The sequence below is a fragment of the Nanorana parkeri genome, unplaced genomic scaffold (genome assembly GCF_000935625.1).
Source record: "Nanorana parkeri isolate BGI_ZX_2015 unplaced genomic scaffold, ASM93562v1 scaffold163, whole genome shotgun sequence".
Lineage (NCBI taxonomy): Eukaryota > Metazoa > Chordata > Amphibia > Anura > Dicroglossidae > Nanorana > Nanorana parkeri.
Genome location: NW_017306431.1, coordinates 1,220,612 through 1,243,382, shown reverse-complemented (window position 1 = coordinate 1,243,382; position 22,771 = coordinate 1,220,612). Strand labels below are relative to the sequence as shown.

Sequence of the window (22,771 nt, the reverse complement as noted above, 5' to 3'; positions counted from 1 at the left end):
CCCACATCAGCTAAGACACCAACCATACTCCTGAAGTCCTCTTAGTTCCAGGGTACTTCAAGAGCCAGCATTGGTCCTGGGCCTCTTCCTCTATCAGTAACACAGGCCTCCTCCATGGTGGAGGCCTCAGGGAAACCTTTCCCTCACACCAGCCCATGCCCACCCCAGGCCTCAGGCCTAGCCTGGGGGGCAGGCTGAACAGCACCCAGCCCTACTCCATGGCTGGTCCCAGCTAGTCTGAGCACATGGCAAATCCCTCCAGAATATGTACCCTATCCCAGCATGCACCACTTGTTGAGAGAAACCCAGTGATTGGCTGCTGTACTGTACATACACTACAGTGCCTCTCATTGGCTGTCCCACAATATGACAGAGTCACACTCCGCCCAGGGAGGTACAGGCAATGCCAGACACCTGGAATTAATCAGATAACTGCCACTATAATTCCAGCCAGGCTGACTACAGCCTGGCTATCGCTAAATGTCAAGAAGCCACATCACAGAAGGTGATGGGATTACACTTTGTTTTAGATATAGCATTGAAGGCTTAGAACCTGTGCCCAGGTATCCCCATCAGGGAGATTACTCTTCATGCCCTGGTAAACGTTCACAAGGAATACCAAGAGATGCTGCTTTGCTTCAGCTGGCCACCCACCTACATGCAGGATAAATTAAAATCTGTTAATTTACTATGAAGATATAACACTGTTTTCGGAATGTATCAAACAATACATTACTATACTATTTGGCTGCATTTTTTTTTGTAATAAAAGCAAACAGTGTCACTTCCAGGTCTATAGCTTATAGTATCTTAAAATTTGAATGCATTAGGGGCAATAATAGTAATCTAGTTTGTAGACTGTTGCAGCAATTTTTAACAAGCGCTTTGTACACTGTGAGACTAGAATGCAGATACTCTTCAATGATCTGGCGCACAGTAATAATGAACTGAATTTTTCATATAGCATACAATTTTTATGCGGGCTGGTGCACAGCATTTTCCAGTCGGTTTCCCTGCTCAGTCAAGCTTACGTTTTAACTTTGGCGTTTAGAACACAAAGGGGGGGGGATAAACGACCAAAGACATAACGATGTGGAATTGCGAGCCGGATCTCCATTAACCTATAGATGAAGCATACTTATTAACGATAGACAATAAAGACTGGACTAAGAACCAAGCAGAGATTTACATCTTTTCAACTTCACTGCCCTTACATACAGTATATGTAGGGATCAGCAAATCTGCCTGTGAACAGTTTTGCAAATCTTGCATGAAGTTCGCAAACTTTACAATGAATCCCGCTGAAGTCTATGGAGGGTGAATCTTGTTATTTAATTCTAGCTATATGTAATAAGCCAGCTATTTTCAAACAAAAGGCTTGGCAAGCCAGACACTGCCATTGGGGGACGTGAATCAATGCCAAATACAAGTAAAGAAAAAAAGGATCTCTCCCTATACAGAATTGTCAGGTCTTCTTCACAGTTCCAGCACACTCTTGTAAGCAAACCTTTTAATGAAAGGGGGCTGGGTTGACCATTGCTTCAGATTACTGGCTCTTGTTAATAGGGCTAAGGCTATGTACTGCATTATATTTCTGTCAGCAATCTTCTCAGCAGAAAGTCTGCGATTCATGAACTTCATGAATACCGTGGATTTGCCACAAACCCAGTGTTGCTGTGAACCCAAACCTCATCCTTATATATATGTTCCATAGCGTCAATAGATCACTACTCCTAAAGTACAGGCATTAGGTATACGGAATCATTCTTGTGGGCCTTGTGGGGAGTTAGCCTTGTGGGGAGTTACTGCTCAGTGTTGGCCAGTCCTGAAGGAGATTTCTGACAAACCAACACTGGCAACCACTAGGAGCCCTGGAATGGATATAAATATTATTTTTTTCCCATCATCTCCTTTCAATTTCTACATAAAGGTTGAAAACAAAAGCATTTAAGGACTGGACCTGCATTTATTTTAAGCTCCATGTAAATGTTACTGCCTGGGGACAAAGTGCTCCAAAGAGGGAATCCCATTTGCAAACCCAAGGCCCTGGAGGCACGGTAAAACAGAAAGAATATCAGGACAATCCCCAATCTCTCACTTGATGGAGACTTAGGTCTCTTAGTTTACTAAAGTACTGGAAAAGTGAATGGAAATTATTGATACTGTACTGTAGGGAGAGGGTCATCATTCGGGACACCCCTTTCTCCCCTATAAATACAGGTTAACTAACACTGCTCTTCCCACAGGTCTATAATGCTGCGCTACAGCCCCACAGGTGATGCATGCTGAACCAGGGAGATATGGTGATTGATCCAGTACTCCCGTGTCCTGAATCCTCGGGTGGATTCTGCATTTGGATATATGGATATATATCACTCCAGACATACATTTTTTTTATTGTTGTATATATGGGGAAGATTAGAACATTTGTCAGGTTTGTTTGCTATCTGTGCCCTTGTTTAAGAGATTTATCCTATCTTCTTATCTATTTGACAGTTGTCGGATAGACAGGAAGAGAAGGAAAATCTGCTCGATGGGGATACATACAGCAATTTGTTTTTCTACTAGAGTGGGATATATCGTGTTTCCCTGAAAATAAGACACTGTCTTATATTTTTTTTTGGCTCAAAAAAACACACTAGGTCTTACTTTTGGGGTAGGTCTTTTTTTTATTTTTTTATTTAATGTACAACAATCCACACTTATTCATGTACAACGGTCTACATGTATTCATGTACAAAAACATGGTGACCAGGGCAATAAGGGGTGCCGTACCTTTCCAAGAGCAATTTGCTAACCAATTGCTGGGCAGAATGAGAGAAGCACTTTTTCACTATCGATTTCTCACAGGCAGAGTGCATTTGGTATCACTCCGCCTGTGACAGGAGCAGGCGCTATAGAGGAAGCATCGGCTTATGCGGCTCTGCTCCCTCTGGTGCCGCCTTGCTTCCTCCAGCGCTGGCTTCGTTGGCATCGCCGATTCTCTCCTGCCTCTCCCGCGGCTCTTCAAGTCCCCCCTTATGTCACCACCAGCCCTGGGAATGGTCACAACTAGGTCTTTTGCCAAAAATAGTACTAGGTCTTATTTTCGGGGTAGGTCTTATTTTCGGGGAAACAGGGTAGCTAACACTCTTTCAGGTTTTAATTGCTGGCTGATTCTCTGCTGGGGAGATTCACTTTCTGATGACCAGTCACCAGGGCAGAAAAGAATGGGAAATCCAACATCCCCAGAATAGTAATACTGTAGTGGGGAAATCTTCTGATATGAACACATGATCTGTTTACAAATATCTCTCCAAGGCAAGGGAAATCCTCTGGCATCCAGTCATCAGCACCATCATCTCCGGTGTGTCAAGCATTCATATCAGTAACAAGCACTCGTGCCCCTCCCTGTCTGCTGTCTCATCTCTAGTGGGGCTCAGACGAGAGTGGCAAGGAGAGGCCTTCCTCGTCACCTCAGGCTCACAAACAAGGTATGTGACAGATTGTCCCTCTTTTGCTGTTTTGGTGACAACAGAAGCCAAGAAAAAACAGACTCGGAACTTTCATCATGTCGATGAAGGTTCTCATTCATCCAGGCAATAGTATATCTGTAAAAAAATAAATCAAGGCAACTGGACCTGGTGTATTATTTTTTAAGACGTTTCACTGGTCATCCAACTAGCTTACTCAATTCAGATGATTTGTATAAAAATTATCGGGTAATAAACATGGTTAATGTTGTTCAATTAACATAATCTGTTAATCATAACCAGCATGGGGTCAGAGACCTCATGGAGGTAAGGTGTTGATTGCATTATCGGAGCTAGCAGGTGTTCTTAATACACCCAGAGAGAGGTGTTAAAACAGCATTGTATGTGGCAGACAATAGGTGTCTTACCACTCCTCGCCTCTATTCAAGCATAGCTTCTCTATTTTTATATAAATGGCCTCTTTTACACCTCTTGTAAAACAATCCACCTACCTGTCTAGGATGCGTACTCCTGTCTACAAAGCCTAAGAATGATCATGTTCAGAGTGGGCAGCCCTTGTGGGTTTTTTTCAGAATCATTTTACTAGTACAGATGGTACTTAAACAATACACAGGGCACTCTGGTGATACACAATTGACCATGTTGTGAAGACCCTGTTAGAACCCATGTTACTGAAATACATATATATTACTCGAGGCACAGCATACAGGAAGCTTACAGTGAGACCAATCGACTATTATGCACAGGCACAATACAGTACGTGTAATTAATAATGAGGAGTTCTGGCCTTTTAGTTTTCCAGGAGTGTCATAACCTTGTGTTCCAGACCATGTGCAGGCTGAGCCTACTCTGGCAGCTTTCTACCTCCAGAGAGTGTGAGATTAGCATGGGGGGCACATGCTGAGCAGCAAAGACGGACACACAGCAGATCCCTGCTGGGGAAATGTCTCAGGCACAATTCTCGCTTTTCCCGTCTGCAGCAGCAGAAACAGCAGTTTGATGAGTCAATTCGCAAGCTGGCCTCACTGGCAACGAGAATCGAATAAGAGGGAGGGGGTCGAGTGGCCGGCGTGATGAGAATGCGAAGCCTGGTTAGCGGGGGGGTATACAGGTAGAGGGAATGGAGCCTACGCAAATGTGACTTTCTTTTCTGGCTCAGCTGTGCGATTTAAACTGTGCTCCAATTTTTTTTAACACATCTCCAGTTAACGTGCGGGTGTTATCCAGGAAACATGCCACCTAATTGTACACTCAATCACAAAAATTTCATATAAGCTTTAACATGTTAATGTAATTTTGAAAGTCATTTTCAATTCTGTATTTACATAATGCCTGGTGATCCTGCCATGAAGTGTTTGTTCTGTTATAGGGTGACAATGCTCTAGGGATGCAACGATACACGTTTTTCAGTATCGAGTTCGAGTATCGATATTTTTTTCGGTAGTCGCCAATACCGATACCGGAAGTCCCATTAAGAAAGCTGGGCGGCATTTAATGACTCGCCGCCTGGCTTCCTGAATAGCTGGGAAGCCGTCTTCATGCTCTCTCGTCACCAGGTGACGAGGAAGCATAGAGCCTTCTTTCTGGCTTCCTGATTGACCAGCTTCCTGACCAATCAGTAAGCCAGGCAGCGAGTAATTACACGCCGCCTGGCTTCCTGATTGGCCGGGAAGCCGGCTCCATGCTCCCTCATCACCAAAAGCCGAGGGAGCATGAAGTTGGCTTCCCAGGCCAATCATGAAGCCAGGCAGGTTGTAATAGCTCGCCACCTGGCTTCCTGATACCAGAAGTTCTGGTATCAGGGTAGGTTTTGGGAGCATTTGGGCGACTACGAGTACTCCCCCGGTTTTCACCCTGTCACAAGGACTACAACATGCATTATTTAGGCATGGTACAATGTTGTCACAATTATTTCCAGCATGTGGCACCAGGCAGGCTAGTTAAGGATGCACACCGTAACTGCACATTGCTGAGAGATCGTAAGCTGGTACTCTCCGTTGTTCTCTGATCCTGTTCCTGAAATCTGTGTTTGACCCGGTTTGACTTTTGACCCTGCTATTTGCTGCCTGCCTGCTGACCTCAGCTTGTCCTCTGATCATCCTTCTGCCTTCTGATATGGTACTGTTCTGCTTGCAAGTGACTGACCTGGCCTGCCCTTGACCTCACTTTGCCTGCTGATTCTGTGACTCGCTGCCCTCAAGATACCGACTCTGCTTTAGCTCCGTGCATCGGTGTTGTACTACCCACTGATGGCATCTTCCAATGGTGGTCAGATTTTTAAGCTGTTCCCAGTATCTAGTCATCTGTGTCATCACAATCCGCATCAGCTACAGGTACTTGTGCCCCTTTATGCAGGTACACCTTCTGTTCCACCTTGAGGGGTTCTCAGACGAAAGCTGCAAGAGGAGATCTACCTCATCACTACAGGCTCATACCAAGGTACGTGACAGAAGGAGGAAGTGTTAGAACTCCTGTCAGTTTTTTATTGTTTATGTCTAGGGTTGCAATCTGTCTATGATTCACCTGGACAGTCCAGGTTTTGAGTCCTGCATGTGCTGTGTTCAGGTTTCAGGCCAAACCTGGACACAAAATGTCACGATGTCAGGGGCAACCACTGGGTCCTTTCAACTAGAGTGCATGGAGGAGGCACAGGAAATGGAGGGACACTGGGGCTTGGGGAGCAAGTTGGTGTCTGAAACACTGGGTGCAGATAAGTCTTGAAGGGCACGGGAGGTCTGCTTCAGGCAGATGTGTTGCTCACTATCTCTCTTCTCTCTCTCCCCTGGCTGTCTCTCCTGTCTAGGCGCTAGAGTGTTCGGGTTTCACTTGAAGAAAAGTTGGCAACACTTTTTGTGTCCCTGCCAGAGATTCACCCTGTATGTTTGCCTAGGTGACCTTTGTCACTGGGGCTGAAAGTGATGGGAAATCCAAAGTGTTACAGCTGTCACCAGAACTGGTGATTCCAAACCCCAGCAAAAAAATTATGGTACGTTGTATATTAGCAGTCCTTATATGTGGTGGCTGCATTTTTGTTCAGGATATTGTTCCCTTTATTTTTACCTAGTGATTCTGCCAGTAAAACACTTCCTGTTTTAGAGTGAAAACAATAATTCACTGTCTATAGAGGAGCAGCGTTGACACTGCAGGACATGAAGTGTGTTAGGACTATATAACTTCTCCTCTCTTCATCTGCAGAGGTGTTCTGTAGTCCACAGAGAGTACTACATAGGGCTGGTAAGACTGCACGTCAGAATGCACATCACTTGATTTCAGATGAGATCAACAGGTATATTTTTACTTGTCGAACATAAAAAAACACTTTCGGTGATATACGTAAAAGATCAAAAGAAAGCAAATAAGAGAAGTTCATTATTAGGGTTTACATTTGGTATAATAGTCAAATAAACCCAAAACCGATAATTTAGTTTCCTGGGGAGCAGAATCAGAATCTGCTTCTTTATATGCCTTGGAACATCGTAGCAAAATAATTTAATCAGAATTTCCATCTCTGCCCACCCAGTGCAGCCAAAGTGAACTGATGGTGTCATACTTCATAGAGTAAATAACTGGGGAATACAACTGACGCCTTCGTATTGACCTTCTTGAAGGGGGTGAGACACAGGCTTGAGCCACTTGTTATTGGTAGGCATTGGTCTGTGACGAACTGGTGATTATTCTCTGTGAGCCAAACTGATACCGACCTCCCTGTCTTCCACTAGGATCAGGCACCTGCCACTATTCATAAGTATAGGGTGCTGGAAATAGCAAACACCTGCACTGACATGGGTGACGTGGACTCTTCCCATTGGCTATCCACTGGCCGAGTCGTCTCAGGCTTTATAAGATTTTCACCAGCTGATGATAACATCATTACGAGGAGAAGACCAGTCAAAGGGCATGGACTGCAGCGCTGGATCATCAGTCTCAACTCCTGGAACAGGCGCCAGTGAGGTACACTTGATGGTGGACTCAGATAAGTTAAGGGTTTTTTATGCGTGGATAGGTGGGAGCGAGGTGGGAGAGAAAGATTAGTGTGGGAGTTTACATTTACCCAGAGAAAGACTTCAAGTCTGCACGCGTCACCTTCATCATCCACACCCTGTTTTTATTGCTCAGTACTTTCTTGTTCCAGGTCAGCAACTCAGTAGGTAAGTAACCAAGGATGAGTCTGGTAGCCATAAAACATACACCTTTAAAGACAGCAATGGAAGCTCCAGTATTATTGTACTAACAGATTTCTTTTAAAGGATAAGTCCACCCAGAAGTAGTAGTTGTAATAACATTTTAGTCTTAGTTGAAGCATGGGATGATTCAGCTCCTGGATTCTTGTATGTCTTCGAAACTCCGGAAGAGAGGCCACCTTTCCATAATTCCCAATGATGAATCTGATAATAAAGCATACACCTTTAAAAACAAGCCAGCAATGGACGCTCCATCATTTCTGTACTAACAGATTTCCTTTAAAGGACAAGTCCACCCGGAAGCAGTAATTGTAATAACATTTTAGTGTTAGATGAAGCATGGTGGAATAATTCAGCTCCTGGATTGAATGGTAGAGAGCTCTCCCTACCATAGTTCCCGGCTCTATTCCTGTCCACCTGTTTTGAATGTTCCTGCCCACCTTTGTGTGTTCCAGTTCCTCCTGTTACGTTTTCCATAATATAAAATAAATACAAAATTCAGCAGGGATTGTGGGAGCTTCTCATATTAGGTACAGCAGGTGAGACCTGGGAACTCAGCACCTGGGATCTCGCCAATAGAATCCTAGAGAGATATAAGAAACAGTCAGCTGGTTTAGTGTTCTAGCAGCTATCAAACACTGATATGTCAGTTATGGGTAGACTGACTTAGAGGCTTGAGCTCTGTGGATGGTTTTGGACCAATGGCAAAAGGCAATTGGTCCAAGCTGTCCAATCAAAAAAAAGAAAAAAAAAACCCCACTGAGGACATCGATCTCGATGCCTTACCAGTGGCGAGCAAGTGAGGGACAGGCAGGCTCCTCCCTGTCTCCTCCTCCATGCATAGCTTGGTAGCCAGGTTGGGGGCGTGGCTTTGGCTGGCCAGGGGCAGGGCTCTGGAGTGCGGGGGGCGGCGCTTCAGTGGGCTGGGGGGGCGGGGCTGGGGAATGCCTCACTAAGCTGGGAAGGTACTGCATGTCACTGATTCTAAAGTGTAGTAAGGGAGTGCGTTTCTTTTGTTTGGGCTTCCAACTCATTGCTAGAGATGAGCCTGAGCTTGGTGTGAACCCAGTTTGCCTGAGTTAACCCAAGCCCGCTCAAAACTTTGACCGCCACCCCCTCCTCCTGACCAAAGGCTGTTGTGGCTTGAACATTTCCCGTCCTGGAGCTATACATTTTAAAGGGGTGGGAAATGCCCAAGCCGCAACTTCCTCCACTTATTGGGTTGGGAGGAGGAAGTGGCAGTCAAAGTTTTGAGCGGGCTTGGGTTAACTCTACTACAAGCCCTGCCTTATCTCTAGCAATGGGTTGGAAGCCCATTAAAAAGAAATGGGCTTCATTACTACAAGTTACAATGCACCTCGCCACAACTGATTGGGTTGGGAGAAGGCTGTGACGGACAGAGTTTTAAGGGGGCTTGGGCGAACTCAGGCAAACTGGGTTCACACCAAGCCCAGCCTCATCGAAGAGTTTCAGTGCACCTTTTTTCCATGATGTAAACCTGTGCATTGTGCTTCATTGGGAATGTCCACTGGGGTGCCATTCCATCGTATGGCACCGCATTCCATGCTGGTTGGTGCGTTACTACAACGTGAAGATGTAAATGTCCCCAAGTCCTATAAAATCACCCTCTCAGAAAATGTAAAATAGAAGGTGATAAATAAAGCAGCATAACAGACAGTGAAACAAGACTGAGTATCTATAAATAAAAAAGGAAAGAAATAAAAACAACTGGGATTAGGGTTTATCTTCCCCGTAGCAGGGTGTCAGATGAGAAATATTAGAACACAGCCTTTTCTTGACTAATGGTTCAGGTGTGTACTCATCCCAGCCAATTGTGTTTTCTAGTCCGTACCCAGCGTCTGCTGTACTCCACACACCAATCCACGGGGGACTATTTACTGGAGGTTGTGAGAATTTAAAGTTTGTCTGACTCTTGATAAACTCCTAATTTCCCAGCTGACAGTCAATTCAGCAGAATAAGCAGTTTGCTTTCTTTTTTTTTCCATTCGAAGTTGCTAGTAAAGGCGAGAACATATTTTTACATTATAGCAGACATTAAAGGCACACTATCCTTGAAGATCAACTCCAGGCAAATATATAAGAAAAGACACAATGCAGTATCAGCCTCTTGCCATCCCATGCACAGCTGCACCCAGACTGGGAGAGGGTGGTGCAGCCTGGGAGTTGATCAGGAATGCAGAATGCAAATGTGTTGACAAGGGACATACTGACATACTGATAGGAAGAGATTACTGCATGATCAGGGGGATAACCTTGTCAGTCTTCCATAGTTCTTTCACTGTTAAAGGTTTCCCCAGGTGAAAATGGAATTACCCCTTCATTCTGAATCCCTCTCCGCTCCCCCGCTATACTTACCTTTGGCTGGTGCTCAGGGAATCCTTTGTCATGTGTTGGTTTCCATTACAGTTTCCCTTTAAAACAGACCTGTGCACTCTTTATTTTTTTATATAATCTTTATTTAAACATGTTATATTATACCATCATAACATAATCATACATATCCAAATAAAACTAAACAAAACAGACAAAAAACATAAACAAATTCTCATGAGTGATATACGTATGTAACTTAAAAGGTATACGGAAGACTGAATAATGAACCAATTAAATATACTAAAACCACCACCATATTAAAAAAAAAAAGCTACAACGGAATGGAGATAGGGGAGTCCCCTCCATTCCTGTTATAGTTCTATATTTCCAGACCATAAGCATTCCCTTTCACTTTAAAGAACCGTAGAGCTATAATTAATCCACGTCTCCCATACACTACAAAATGTATCATATTTCTCTTTGCAAGTTGCTATCCACTTTTCAGATTCCATAATGAGATTAACCTGCCGAACCCAATCCATTCTGGTAGGAATCGTTGGACTCTTCCAAAATCTCGGAATCAACCTTTTCGCTGCATTTAATAAATGAGGCAAAGATGTAGCTTTATATCTAGCCTTTGAAATAGGCAACAAATACAGCAAAAAAGTAGAAGACATCAATAGAAGAGTCTCCCCAAAAATAAGTTGCATTTGTTCTCTAATATCTTGCCAAAAAGGCTTAAGCATCGGACATTCCCACCATACATGTTCCTCCAACATAGGGGGGAAACATTTTGATATATTTTCCCTAATGAATACGTAACCCGGTACCACCGGGTAAGCACCTTATAATTAGTTTCTTGAGCTCTAGAGTCTATGGATGCCATATAAACCCTTGACAGCATTTGATCCTTTTGTTCATCTGTAAAGGTCTCCCCCATATCTCTCTCCCATTCCCTTATGAAATACAAAGAGCCTTTCCGACTAACTTGCAGTAACATTTTATACATTAGAGAAAGAGAGTGACCCGGCGAAGACCCAGCATTCCACAATCTTTCAAAGAAGGTCAATGGCTCACAAGGCCTAATTAAACAAGCATTTTTTCGCAAAAAAATTACTCAGTTGTAAATGGCGCCAAGTATGTAAAGGGGATATGCCCCACCTGTGCACCTGTGCCAACTGTGCACTCTTTAAATATGTGAAAAAAGTTACACATTTACAAGGCAAGCATAATTTCATCTATAATTGCACTATTCCGGCCCTCGACGGGTTTCGCGCGCTAAAGCTTCCTCAGGAGGTTTATCGGAGGCAAAACTTTGTAATTTCTTTGTAGATCCAAAGCTGAGATAACTCTATTAATAAATAAATAGTAATTCTCAGTGCACATGTACAAATATCTACATTAATATAAGCTCAATTAACTACATACATACCCTCTTGGAAAATTGGGCCATGGATGGGTCCACACCCGCGGAGAAAAGAGAGAGAGTGGCGAGAACAAGTCGGTAATATGGTAATCCAGCAGTGAGGTGACAATGAAGGTACTTTCTACCAGTAGCAGTATAGCATTCTGGTATCCCAAAATCCTGGTTAGACCACCCATTACACTTGGTGACAAATGATGAGGAGGGCACAATGGGGTTGACCATAGCACAACCATGAGAGGTTCTTAAAGCTGAACTTCAGACAGATGTAGAAACAAACATTTAATCCAGTTGTGGATTTATTAGGAATCATTTAGGGGGTTATTCACTAAAGGGTGAAGAGTTTGGAGAAGGCAGGAGAAGTGAACAATCTAGGACAACATAGCTGATTTGGAAACATTCTCTAATTCAGTTCACTTTCCAGTTCAGCTATGTTGTCCTAGATTGTTCACTTCTCCTGCCTGTTCTCCAAACTCTTCACCCTTTAGTGAATAACCCCCTTTATTTTTTGTACTTCAATAACTCTTTCTACCAGCCTGACGTAATTCCCTGTACAGTAGAACTGTGAGATAGCCCACTTGCATTGCATGGTGCTGCTCATCTAAAGCTGGCCACGCATTACAATCAAGGTTACATGACACGGTCTCTTGACCAATCCCCCCAATCCACTCATATTTGCATTTGAAACCCTCTTCTACTGCTCCGTTGCTCCACCCAAAGCCTTAGGAAATACTTCAGGGTATAAGTTGGCATGTATCCTTCTCCCAGTATGCAACGCGGAGACCTAAGCAGCCAATCGCTAGATTCAAATGGAGAAAGATAACATCATCAACCCTGTTGGAATCCTGCTCCAACACAAGAGTGGAGTAATGGGGTGCAGGCAAAAGTACACAAAAGAAGATTAAACAAAATTATAAAAACAAAAACAGCATTTGATCACATGGCCCTTATTGCCAAAAATGTATTTGAAGATTAAATCACCAAACATGAAGTTCTTAATGTGGTGAAGGCAAAAGCACACAAACAAGATTAAATACAGTTATAAAGACAAATCAACATTTTAGATCACATGGCATTTATTAACAAAAATGAATTCAAGGGTGAAACCACCCAACACAGAGTTTATACAGGGTTTGGACCCCCCGGTTCTAACAGAAGAACAGGGGTAATGGGGTGAAGGCAAAAGTACAGAAACAACATTAAACTGAATTATAAAGACAAACACAACATTTTGATCGTGTGGTCTTTTTTGCCGAAAACTGTTTTCAAAGGTGAAACTACCCCAACACGGAGTTTATACAGGGTTTGGACCGCCGGGTTCCAACAAAAGAACAGGGTAATGGGGTACAGGGCAAAGTACACAAACAAGATTAAACAAAATTATAAAGAGGAACACAACATTTTGATCATGCGGCCTTTATTGCCGAAAATGTATTAGAGGGTGAAACCTCACCTTGACTTTCTCATGGCAGGGTCCCTTGAAACAGCGCAACACCAGTTCTCGGGACCTTCAGACTGCCTAATTATTCCCGTCTTACAAGCTAGAAGCCAAAGTTCCTCTGCTAATTGGAAATCTGTCCGCAAACCCTTTCAAACACAGTTTCCATTCACCGTTTCTCACCGGCTGTTTTTGTGCAACTCGGCTCTTGAGACGCATTCCTGTACGTTGCCCCGCTGGGTGGACAAAACCTGGACTTTGGTGGCCGGCGTCGGCCTTCTAAAAATCCCGGTTTCCATGGCGCCGTTTCTCTACTTTCACCGTCAGAAGATCCTGACCTTGAAACCTTGAATCATTCACCCCAAGCTGCCCGCGAAGCAAAACACTTTTTACTTCCACCGCTGCGAAGATTATTGATGTTACGGCCTGCCATCTAATCTCTGTACTTCACCTAAATGTAGTTTCCTATAAACTTTCTGCCTTCCTATTTATTTATTTATTTTCTGGCCAGTAGCTTGCCTTGAACAAGTACACGACCCCATGGGTGCAAGTAACAAGAGCTGATCAAATTGTACCGGTAAAAAAAAATAAAAAAAAAATTTGCAGACAGGAGCGGGTCGAATGTGAAGTGCAGGCCGGGAGTACATGGAATGTCACAGCTTGCATTTTTTTTTCTTTTGTACAAGGCTTTCTGCCTTCGTATACAATTCCCCGGTGCAATGTTACATGACAAAGCGAGCGGGATGCAGAAAAAGTGATGGCAGCTGCGTGAGCAAACTGAGTTTGAAAAACGGGTGAAGAATTTTAAACACATCATTTCCAAGCTGCTACTCCTTGCTCAGTTAATCAATTCTGTCTCTTAAGGGTTTGAGCGTGGTAACTTCTGCTAGTGCGAATCTAAGGGAGCCATTTGTCCGGAATGGTAATACTTAGGGCGCCGCATTTTCATATTTTGCATTTGGGTTTCCAACTAAAGGTGGCCATAATCTTTAAGAAGAAAGTGGCGTGATTTCAGCAATATTCATTTCATTCATCATGAGATTGTTGATACCGAAGCGGAAACTCCAAATTATGATCCATTGAGCTGCTTTAATTAAACAAAAAAATAGCTATTTGTATTTCTTTTTTTATTGATGGTGTATTTTTTGAGGGGGGCGGGGGGTATGTTGAGGGTGGTCTAGTTTAGTTAATTAGTGTTTTTGTGTGTTTGTTTATTTCTATTTTTTTTTATTATTTTTGTTGTTTTAAATCTTTTATTTTGCTTTTATCGCTGCTGCTTTTTAAAAATTATTTCTTTAAAACATTTTAATTAATTATGTTAGTAAGAGGCTGTTAAGAAGATTAAATTGGCTCTGTCACCCTCAGCAGCCATTTAAAGCCACTCATTACACCATTCAGGGATAGTTCACACCAGCCTCAGTCTGTTCCGGGCCGATTTTGTGGCAAACAAGTGCCTGTGTTCCGGTCCGGTGCAGTCAGAAAAAATAGCGCGTGCACGCAGAACACAGGCAAATGTGCAGCCGATTGCATTGCGGCCAGAGGGCGTGCCATTGAGTTCAATGCACCGCCACGCCCCCTCCCGCCCCAAAACAAAGGATGGGCGCAGTCTCCAGCTACTAGCATGCAGGTGAGAGGAGGGGAGTAGCTTGTCTTGCTGCACCCAGGGCAGCCATCAGGGGGGTACGGCCGATACTCATTTTGACTGGTTATGGCGTTGTTTGCCCTAGGTAACACTTTAAGTTTATCCATCTCACATCCGTAAATATAAGTTGCCATTCCTGAACAACCAGGGCACAAAGGCTGTGTGCAGAGGGTGTAGAGACCACAAGCAGTGGCGTCACAAGGGGGGTGGAGGGGGTGCAGCCCGCACCCGGGTGTCACCATTGCAGGGGTGACGCCAAAATGACTGACAGTCATTTTGGTGTCACCCCCTCTAAAAAGTCGGGCACTCGGTCAGGGACAGAGAGCCCGACAGTGTCAGGAAAGAGGAGGGGACCCGGCGGCATACCTCATCCCACCGGGTGAACGTCCCCCCCTCTCTCTGCCGGTGTCCATCATCAAGATGGCTGCTGGCAGGCGTAAATCAGATGGCCGCGCATGTGCGATGACATCATCACGCGTGCGTGAGGCGACATCACGCTCACACGCGGTGACGACACGGCGGGTTGTCACCTGGTCTCGGGATGCCCCTGACCACAAGGCCTTTTTAATCAATTACTTTAAGTTTTCTGTTTTTGTTCTTTTCTTTTGTGTGTGTTTGTGTCTGTGTGTGTGCGCAGCCTCAGTTTGTGGAGAAAGTTGCCTAGAGTACACTTTGTCCTAGATTTCACAGTGTAAGAATCAGCAGCTCTTGCATCAAAGATATAATTCTGATTACTTTTAATGTGGATTTTTCTCTCAGTACAGCTCGTGCCGATATCTCTTTACGATAGGGGGGAAAAAAATTGAAAATGAAAGGTCCAGACAAACATTGCCTTTGTTTTGATCCTTTCTTGTTGGGAAGAAATACTTTCTTTCTCCTTGAAACATCTTAAAGTCTGGCTCACATGTCAGCCTTGTACTAAGAAGATTATTAGGATGGTCTTATAGGTGAAATTCCACCAGAAATAAGAAAGTGACTGTGTTACATTAAAGGGAGATTTAGAATGCACCGTCCTTGTTAACACCAGTTAACCAGTCACCGTATTTATCGCAGGGAGAGAAGACACCATTTTTTTTCATGGATTTACAGTTATGATTCTGATATTTATTGTCAAGGTGAGAAAAAAACAACTTCATACTCTACATACCATGCTTTAAAAGGCCTATTTATTAAAGAGAAACTATAATGACACAAGGTCACTTCATTATTATTATTATTATCAGGGTTATTCACAAAAGGGAGAAGAGTTTGGAGAAGACAGGAGAAGTGATCAATCTAGGACAATATAGCTGAGCTGAAAAGTGAGCCGAATGGGAGCATTTTTCCAAATCAGCTATGATGTCCTAATTTGTTCACTTCTCCTGCCTTCTCCAAACTCTTCACCCTTTAGTGAAAAACCCTGTAAACATATTTATTATTATTTTTTATTTAGATATTTATTTGTTTATTTATGTTTTAGTTTTCAAATGGGGCAATTTGTTTTCTTTTAGGTTATATGTTTTTAAATCTACGTTTTATATCGGGTTTTTACCATTTTTATAGAATCTTTGTTTACAAAAAAAAGGGTGAACCCCTGAAACTAGTGTGTCAGAGAACTATGGGTTCTCTAGAGAGAGTGAGCAATGCAGGAGGTGTTTCTTTTCAGAAAATCTGAATGGAAAACAGGCAAACAGGGAGGGGGATGAATGAGTGCTCTCAGTTATTTGTGTTTGTCCAACAGTTTGTACATTATATATATATATATATATAGCTGGCTCTGCCTCTAGATAGGCACTGTATGGGGAAAAGCCTTAACCCCATAGTTCTCCTTTAAACATACTTATTCCAACAGTCTATTATTTTTGGTTAAGGAGCAGCAAAGTGTAGATACAGCATCTAATCCTTATTTTCACATTTAGGTTCTGTTTCAAGTAAAGCCATAAAACATCTCTGGAGAGAGCATCATAAGTTGTGAGAAAATACATGCAAAACCCCCAAAGTGCCCTCAAAGTGCCCATATTAAAATGCCACAACTAGAATAAAAACAGATGAATATTTAGTTATAACACATTTGTAAGTTTTAATAAAAATGAAGTTCTATATTTTTATTTTACCTTTTTTTTTTTTTTTACAGAGCTATGATCTCCAGGGTTCCTGCGTTGTCTGGGGAGCTGATATTGTATTAAAATCTTTATTTATTGGGAGGATTTTTTTAAAGTTCTCTAATTGCGTTTTAATTTTGGAAGCTAGTTATTCATAGGGAGTCCCGGCGGACTAGAGAGAGAATCTGCGGTGAGCAGATGCTGAGCAAGGACTGAGAATAGCGAGTGCTCTTACAATTTGTGGCTCTGGAATGTGGTTCAATACAGTTTTGAATGTCTGTAATCTCTCGCTATAACTCTTTGGGACCCGAGCAGCCTGAGGATTAGCGAAACAGTGTCTAGGCATCAAAAATAAAGGCAGAAGCAGCAGTTTTGTGCCTCAGTAAACAGCAATGCATGAGTGAAGTATTATTAGGAGATAAGAACGTCTTTGTCTAGCTAAGATCCCCCCACCACCTCAAAGTGGCATTTTATTTAAATTTGTTTACAAGAACAGAGAGTTATTTTCGCAGCTTTTTTTGCTTGAAAAGAACATGTCGTCTCTGCAAATTTACATAATGTAGTGTACACCCACTCAGTGGATTCGCGGTGCAGGAAGAAAAGTAGTTATTTGGAAAGTGTATTAGGATGGAAACGGTATTTGATCGGAGCCAGTTTGTAGCTAACTTGTCTCATCTCGCTAGGCCTAAAATGCTACCCACAGACATCAAAAGCAAGACGATCCAACTGCCCACAAAGGACGCCATTATCAGAGTTTTGAGAATGCTCTATGTACTTGGAAGCTCAGCTTGTTGGGGGTTGGGGTTAGGATTAAGGAAGCTAAGAGTTAGTTAAAGGCCTTTGGGAAAATTTAAATGCCCAATCAAGCCATGATAACCCCCTCCCCCACCCGCACCACCTCCTTCCCAACCGTTGAGGAAAGATGTGTTTCAAAAAGGGCTTCCAGAGTGTTTTAAAATCTACCGTCCCATGTCTCTCAAAGGTGGGGAGTGGGTCACTGATGTCACTCTTCCAGAACTGGAAACTGGTAATCCACCACCGCAATCCAGGCCTGCCTCCAACCAGTTTTGTTGCCACCCACCATCGTGACATTATCATACTGCTGCAGTCTTCGGAATTATGAGAGGACCCTGCCGCTGAACAGCCAATGGAAAGAGTGCATATCACCTAGGCAGCAACATGGACACCTGAAGAAGGACTTGTCCACCTGCAGTTCAGAAGATGGAAGACTCAAGACCCAGCATTTCATATGATCATGGACTTTTCCACCTGCAGTTCAGAAGATAGAAGACCCAAGACCCAGCATTTCATATGATCATGGGCCTTTCCTCCTGCAGTTCAGAAGATAGAAGACTCAAGACCCAGCATTTCATATGACCATGGACTTTTCCACCTTCAGTTCAGAAGATAGAGGACTGAAGACCCGCAATGTCATATGATCATGGATTAAGTATATAAAAAGGGCATTTAGATTTTTTTCTAAATTCTTGCAGCATTTAGCAAGAGGTCACATCCCTGTCCTCGGTCCATTATTGGACAGTGAAGGAGCAGCAGCAGACTCATGAGGTCATAATTCCTCCTCTCGACCCCATTCATTTACTAAAGGCTAAAGTAAAGTAAATTTCAGATGGTTACGCTCCCCTTCTCTGATTTGATTCCACATTCTTACAAGGCCCTTCTATTGTTTACTATTGTAATGATCTATTAAATAGGAAGATGGAGCTCAGCTGCGGAGACACGTTTACAATCACGTGCTCTAGCCCAGGAGTACGTGATGGCAAGGTTTGATATTGCCAAGCAAGCTCAGTGCATCATTGATCTATCTTCCAACCTAACTAAGCTTGCTACACCTAAAGTAATTAATATAAAGGAATGCGCAAATAAGGAGGAGTCTCTAGGAACGATGTTGGGAGTGTTACGCTTCACTAATGTTAACTTCACATAGCAATGCGCGTCTTTAAGAGAGTATGTTCAATTCACACAAACCCTATACGTGAGTTCCCAATCACTTATATAGCAATGGACCTGTTGGTTTTATAACTTCCTATGTTCACTTCACATATGAAAGCCAAGTAATATCACAGTTCATCAAGCAGGGGTGTAACAAGTGGTTCCACAGAAACAGTATAATCTCAGTAGTGCATGCAATCTCATTAGCCACCAGCAGGGGGAAGACTTCCCTTATCTTCAATGCAAAAGTACGTACAAGTCCCAGATAGCTTACAGCAAAGGTTAAATCCCCTGTGGGTGGCAAGCCCGAGGGGAATACTTGCGGTTTGGGCGTCCTGCTGTTCGGGGTGGCTTGATCCTGGCCACGCTAGCTCGGAGTGTCCCAGGGTTTGTCAGCCGGGGTCCAATCTCGGGTGGTGAGTACTGAGGCAGGCTGTGGTGAGTGTGGCTGTAGGCAAGGAGACCGGCACTCGTCTGGCGTCCACGCTGGGTTGCTGGAACGCCAGACAGGTGGGAGATCAAGGCTTATGACGAGGCCGGAGGCGGTCTCGTATGACGTCGACGGCCCGGGGGCGGAGCTTCCACTCGGTTCCGTGAGTCGGAACGGCGGCGTCCCCGGGATCCATTACAACTATGTAGAAGTGTATTTTAGGAGTGCTAGACCCCTTGAGTGCATGAGGAAAAGTAGTCCAAATTTCTTTGATGGCAAATCACTGTTGATAGGGGTATCCCAAGGGGTCCGTTGTAAATGTTTGTAGACCGGAAGAACAAGAACACAACAATTGGATAAGTCATTTGAAGGTTTTTAAAAAAATAAATACATGTAACAGTAAAAAGCCAATGCGTTTCGGGGGCTCACAACTCTTCATCAGGGCTGGTATGCTGACAATGAATAAAACCTGTACCGGACTGCAATTTCTTTCAAAAAATTGATTCAGTAGTGGTCAGGCGACAGGAGCTCAACTAACAGCTTAAAGTTGAGTAACCTAAAAGCTGCTACCCTGGTGTCTGACTGCTACCGTGTCCACATTTATTGTGTAATAATGGTGATACTGGACATGTTGTTGTAAAAATCTTTATGAGGGCAGCACTGCCTAGAACAGGCCCTCCTACTCTTAACCCGATTTCTGTTGGGGGTTAGAAAAAGATAAAGCCACTAAGGTGACTAAAAAGGTATGTAAATCATGACAATTAGATTCTCCTGTTTGGTCCCTTTTGGTCTGTTAAAACATCACTTTGAAAGCATTTTGCTATATCTGTCCAATAATTACAAAATACAACCTATTGGTTTTGCCGAAAATCTTGGGAGCTGATAACTTCCTCTACACGCTGCCTGTGCTGCACCAGTTACATTGTTCTCAGCTATCTCTGTGGACTACAGAACCCCTTCACTGCAAGTTACACTTCCAGTCCTTGGATAACAATGCTACTTAGTATAGTGTGTGAGCGTTGTCACCCTGGCATAGGAAGCGTGTTACTGGCAGGATCACCAAGTGAAATTAAAGGGGGGGGGGGAAAAGCCTGAAAAAAGAAAACAAATGCAGCCACTTCATCGAATGAGCGCTAAGCTGCATTATATTATAATTTTGTTCTCGCTTACATACACTGTAACGCAGGGGTGGTGAACTCCGGCCCTCCAGCCGTGCTTTAACTACAAATCCCAATATGTCTCTGCCTCTAGGAGTCATGCCTGTAACTGGCAGTCTTGCAATGCTTCATGGGACTTGTAGTTGCTCAATAGCTGGAGGGCCAGAATTGCTCACCTGGCTTTAGGGGAACTTGTCAAGAGAGAAATAGGGCTGGCATCAAGCCCGGATTTCCCACAAGGCCACCGAGGCCCGGCCTCGGGGCGGCAGAGCGCCGAGGGGCAGCAGCGTCTGCCATGCCGATTTCTTATTCTGAAATTGTCCATTTCCTAGGCGTCATACTGATCTTTCATCTGATGCGTACTTGCTCTGAGTCTGTGACTCATATGTACTGAAGTCAGGCAGAACCAGGACACTAGGAGGAGGCCAACAATGGCTGGACACATATTTAATGGCAGGTATACTTTAAGAGTAATCCGAGTGCACAGTTGCAATGTCTTCATTAGCAGAACCTACATGGTTTTAGTAGCCAGTGACAAGTGACACCGCGCCAGTTGATCGGTTTACCTACGGAGTGAGTGCTTATTGAAAACATTCACCAACCTTGCCCCGTGAGGGTCACTTAGGCCACCGGAGATATTACGAACAGGTTATGCCACAGTGTTATGCTAATTTTCTCTGGCCCTGGATGGCATTTGTGGCCCAGGAGGGGAACGACACCAGATGATGCCCCTCGCAGACAATATCGGATTGCCGCCCATTCATTCCGTTCTGCTGCTCCTTTTATGTAGCTCTCGCCGTGCGCGTCCGTCCCAGGCTCTGCCGTGGCCTCTCCCAGAACACAGAACAAGGCCTGTTTCAAACACTCCGTCAACAAGTGAAAAAACATCTGTATGCGGGACGATAACTGAGCCAGGCAAGAGTAACTTTAGTTGGATGAAGCACCTCTGAACCTGCTAACGTAGGAAGCTTTCTCGCTGCGTGGAGCAGTGATATGCTACAGATATATGAAAGGGCATCTAATGTATTCACGTGGTCCTCTATGACAGTTTCTTTACCCCAAAGTGTATCATAAAGATGGGATAAAATTGTACATTTGGAAATAAACTCCCTCACTAAAACTAAACTGCAGGCAAACTGCTGAAATACATAAATGGGACCTGTTTTACCTGCCAAAAGAATTAACGTAGCATTAAACTATCAAATTTTTTTTATCAATAATAAATCCGGATTGAACAAAATCAAAATTGCACAGCAAAGTATTTCATTTCATTTCTTCACCAAGCACTTACAGTCATCTTGTTTCTGAACAGCTGAAATTTGTTCCATTTACTACTGAAATTTGTCCCATTTCCATCCTTCTATTCTACTGTAATGGATGTGGTTAAGTGACTATGATAAAAATGCCTATTTCAATATACATTATAATATATATATATGTTATTGCTCCTGTTCATATTAATTCTTCCCGCCCAGTTGTAGAAGAAAAAGGAGTACCCCAGCAGGCAGTTTTGACCCACATGTGTATATAGATGCCATAGGAGTCCCAAGGGGGGTCCCAAACAAGTTTAAGGCTCGAGACCAGGTAAAAGCAGGTTTTGAGTCCTTGATTCCCATGATCACTATCAACAAGAACGTAGATTGGATAAATTACGTCTATTACAATCAGCAGCGGTTCGTGAATTATACCAGAGAAGAAAAAGGAGTACACCAGCAGGCAGTTTTGACCCACATGTGTATATAGATGCCATAGGAGTCCCAAGGGGGGTCCCAAACAAGTTTAAGGCCCGAGACCAGGTAAAAGCAGGTTTTGAGTCCTTGATTCCCATGATCACTATCAACAAGAACGTAGATTGGATAAATTACGTCTATTACAATCAGCAGCGGTTCGTGAATTATACCAGAGATGCCCTGCAGGGAAATGCCAACCAATTAGGTCCCACCTCTTACATGACATTCCAAAACAGGATGGCCCTAGACATGATTCTAGCGGAGAAGGGGGGTGTTTGCCCAATGATTGAAGGCACAGGAACCTGCTGCACGTACATCCCAGACAACACCGGCCCAAATGGTAAAGTTACCCTAGCCATTAAGAAGCTAGAAGACCTGTCAGTGGAACTAAAGAAGAATTCAGGGATCACAGACCCATGGGACCAATATTTTGATTGGATGACAGGATGGCAGAAAGCATTAGCCCAAGTAGGTGTGGTGATTCTCATTGTTCTGACCTTTATCAGCCCAGTAGTCTGCTGTGTGATCCCCTATGCCAGAAAGTTGATGACCAAGGTGGTTGATGAGAGTACTTTGACCCCAACTATGATTCAGGTAGAAGAGGACACCTACCTGAATGAAGACGAGAAACCATATTCCCCATTACAATCTGTGTTTCCCCAAATATAATACCACAAACATTTTAGTAAGAGTAGGGACAGAGACCACTTAACGCTATGTTTACATATACACTATCAGCTGCCTATATAAAACACAACAGTGCGAAACAATAATAAAGAAGTATTTTTACTCTGACTCTACGGTGTCAGCGCGTGTTATTTCTTCACTGATAGTGTGCACACTTTAAAAAGCAGTGAAGCGCCACAAACTTGTCACTTCTCAATGAGAATTCCTCCTAGGCACACTGCAAGATGCTGCCCCAAAAGAAAGCC

General features: G+C 43.5%; 1 protein-coding gene across 1 annotated transcript in view; it reads right to left on the bottom strand.

The window, feature by feature from the left end:
• Positions 1 to 18,804: 18,804 nt before the first annotated feature.
• Positions 18,805 to 22,771, bottom strand: part of LOC108785444 (astacin-like metalloendopeptidase) — a 36,065-nt gene continuing 32,098 nt past the window's right edge. The window contains exon 15 of the mRNA XM_018554510.1: positions 18,805 to 19,016. Coding sequence (XP_018410012.1) covers positions 18,805 to 19,016 — 212 coding nt within the window. The remainder of the gene's footprint in view (positions 19,017 to 22,771) is intronic.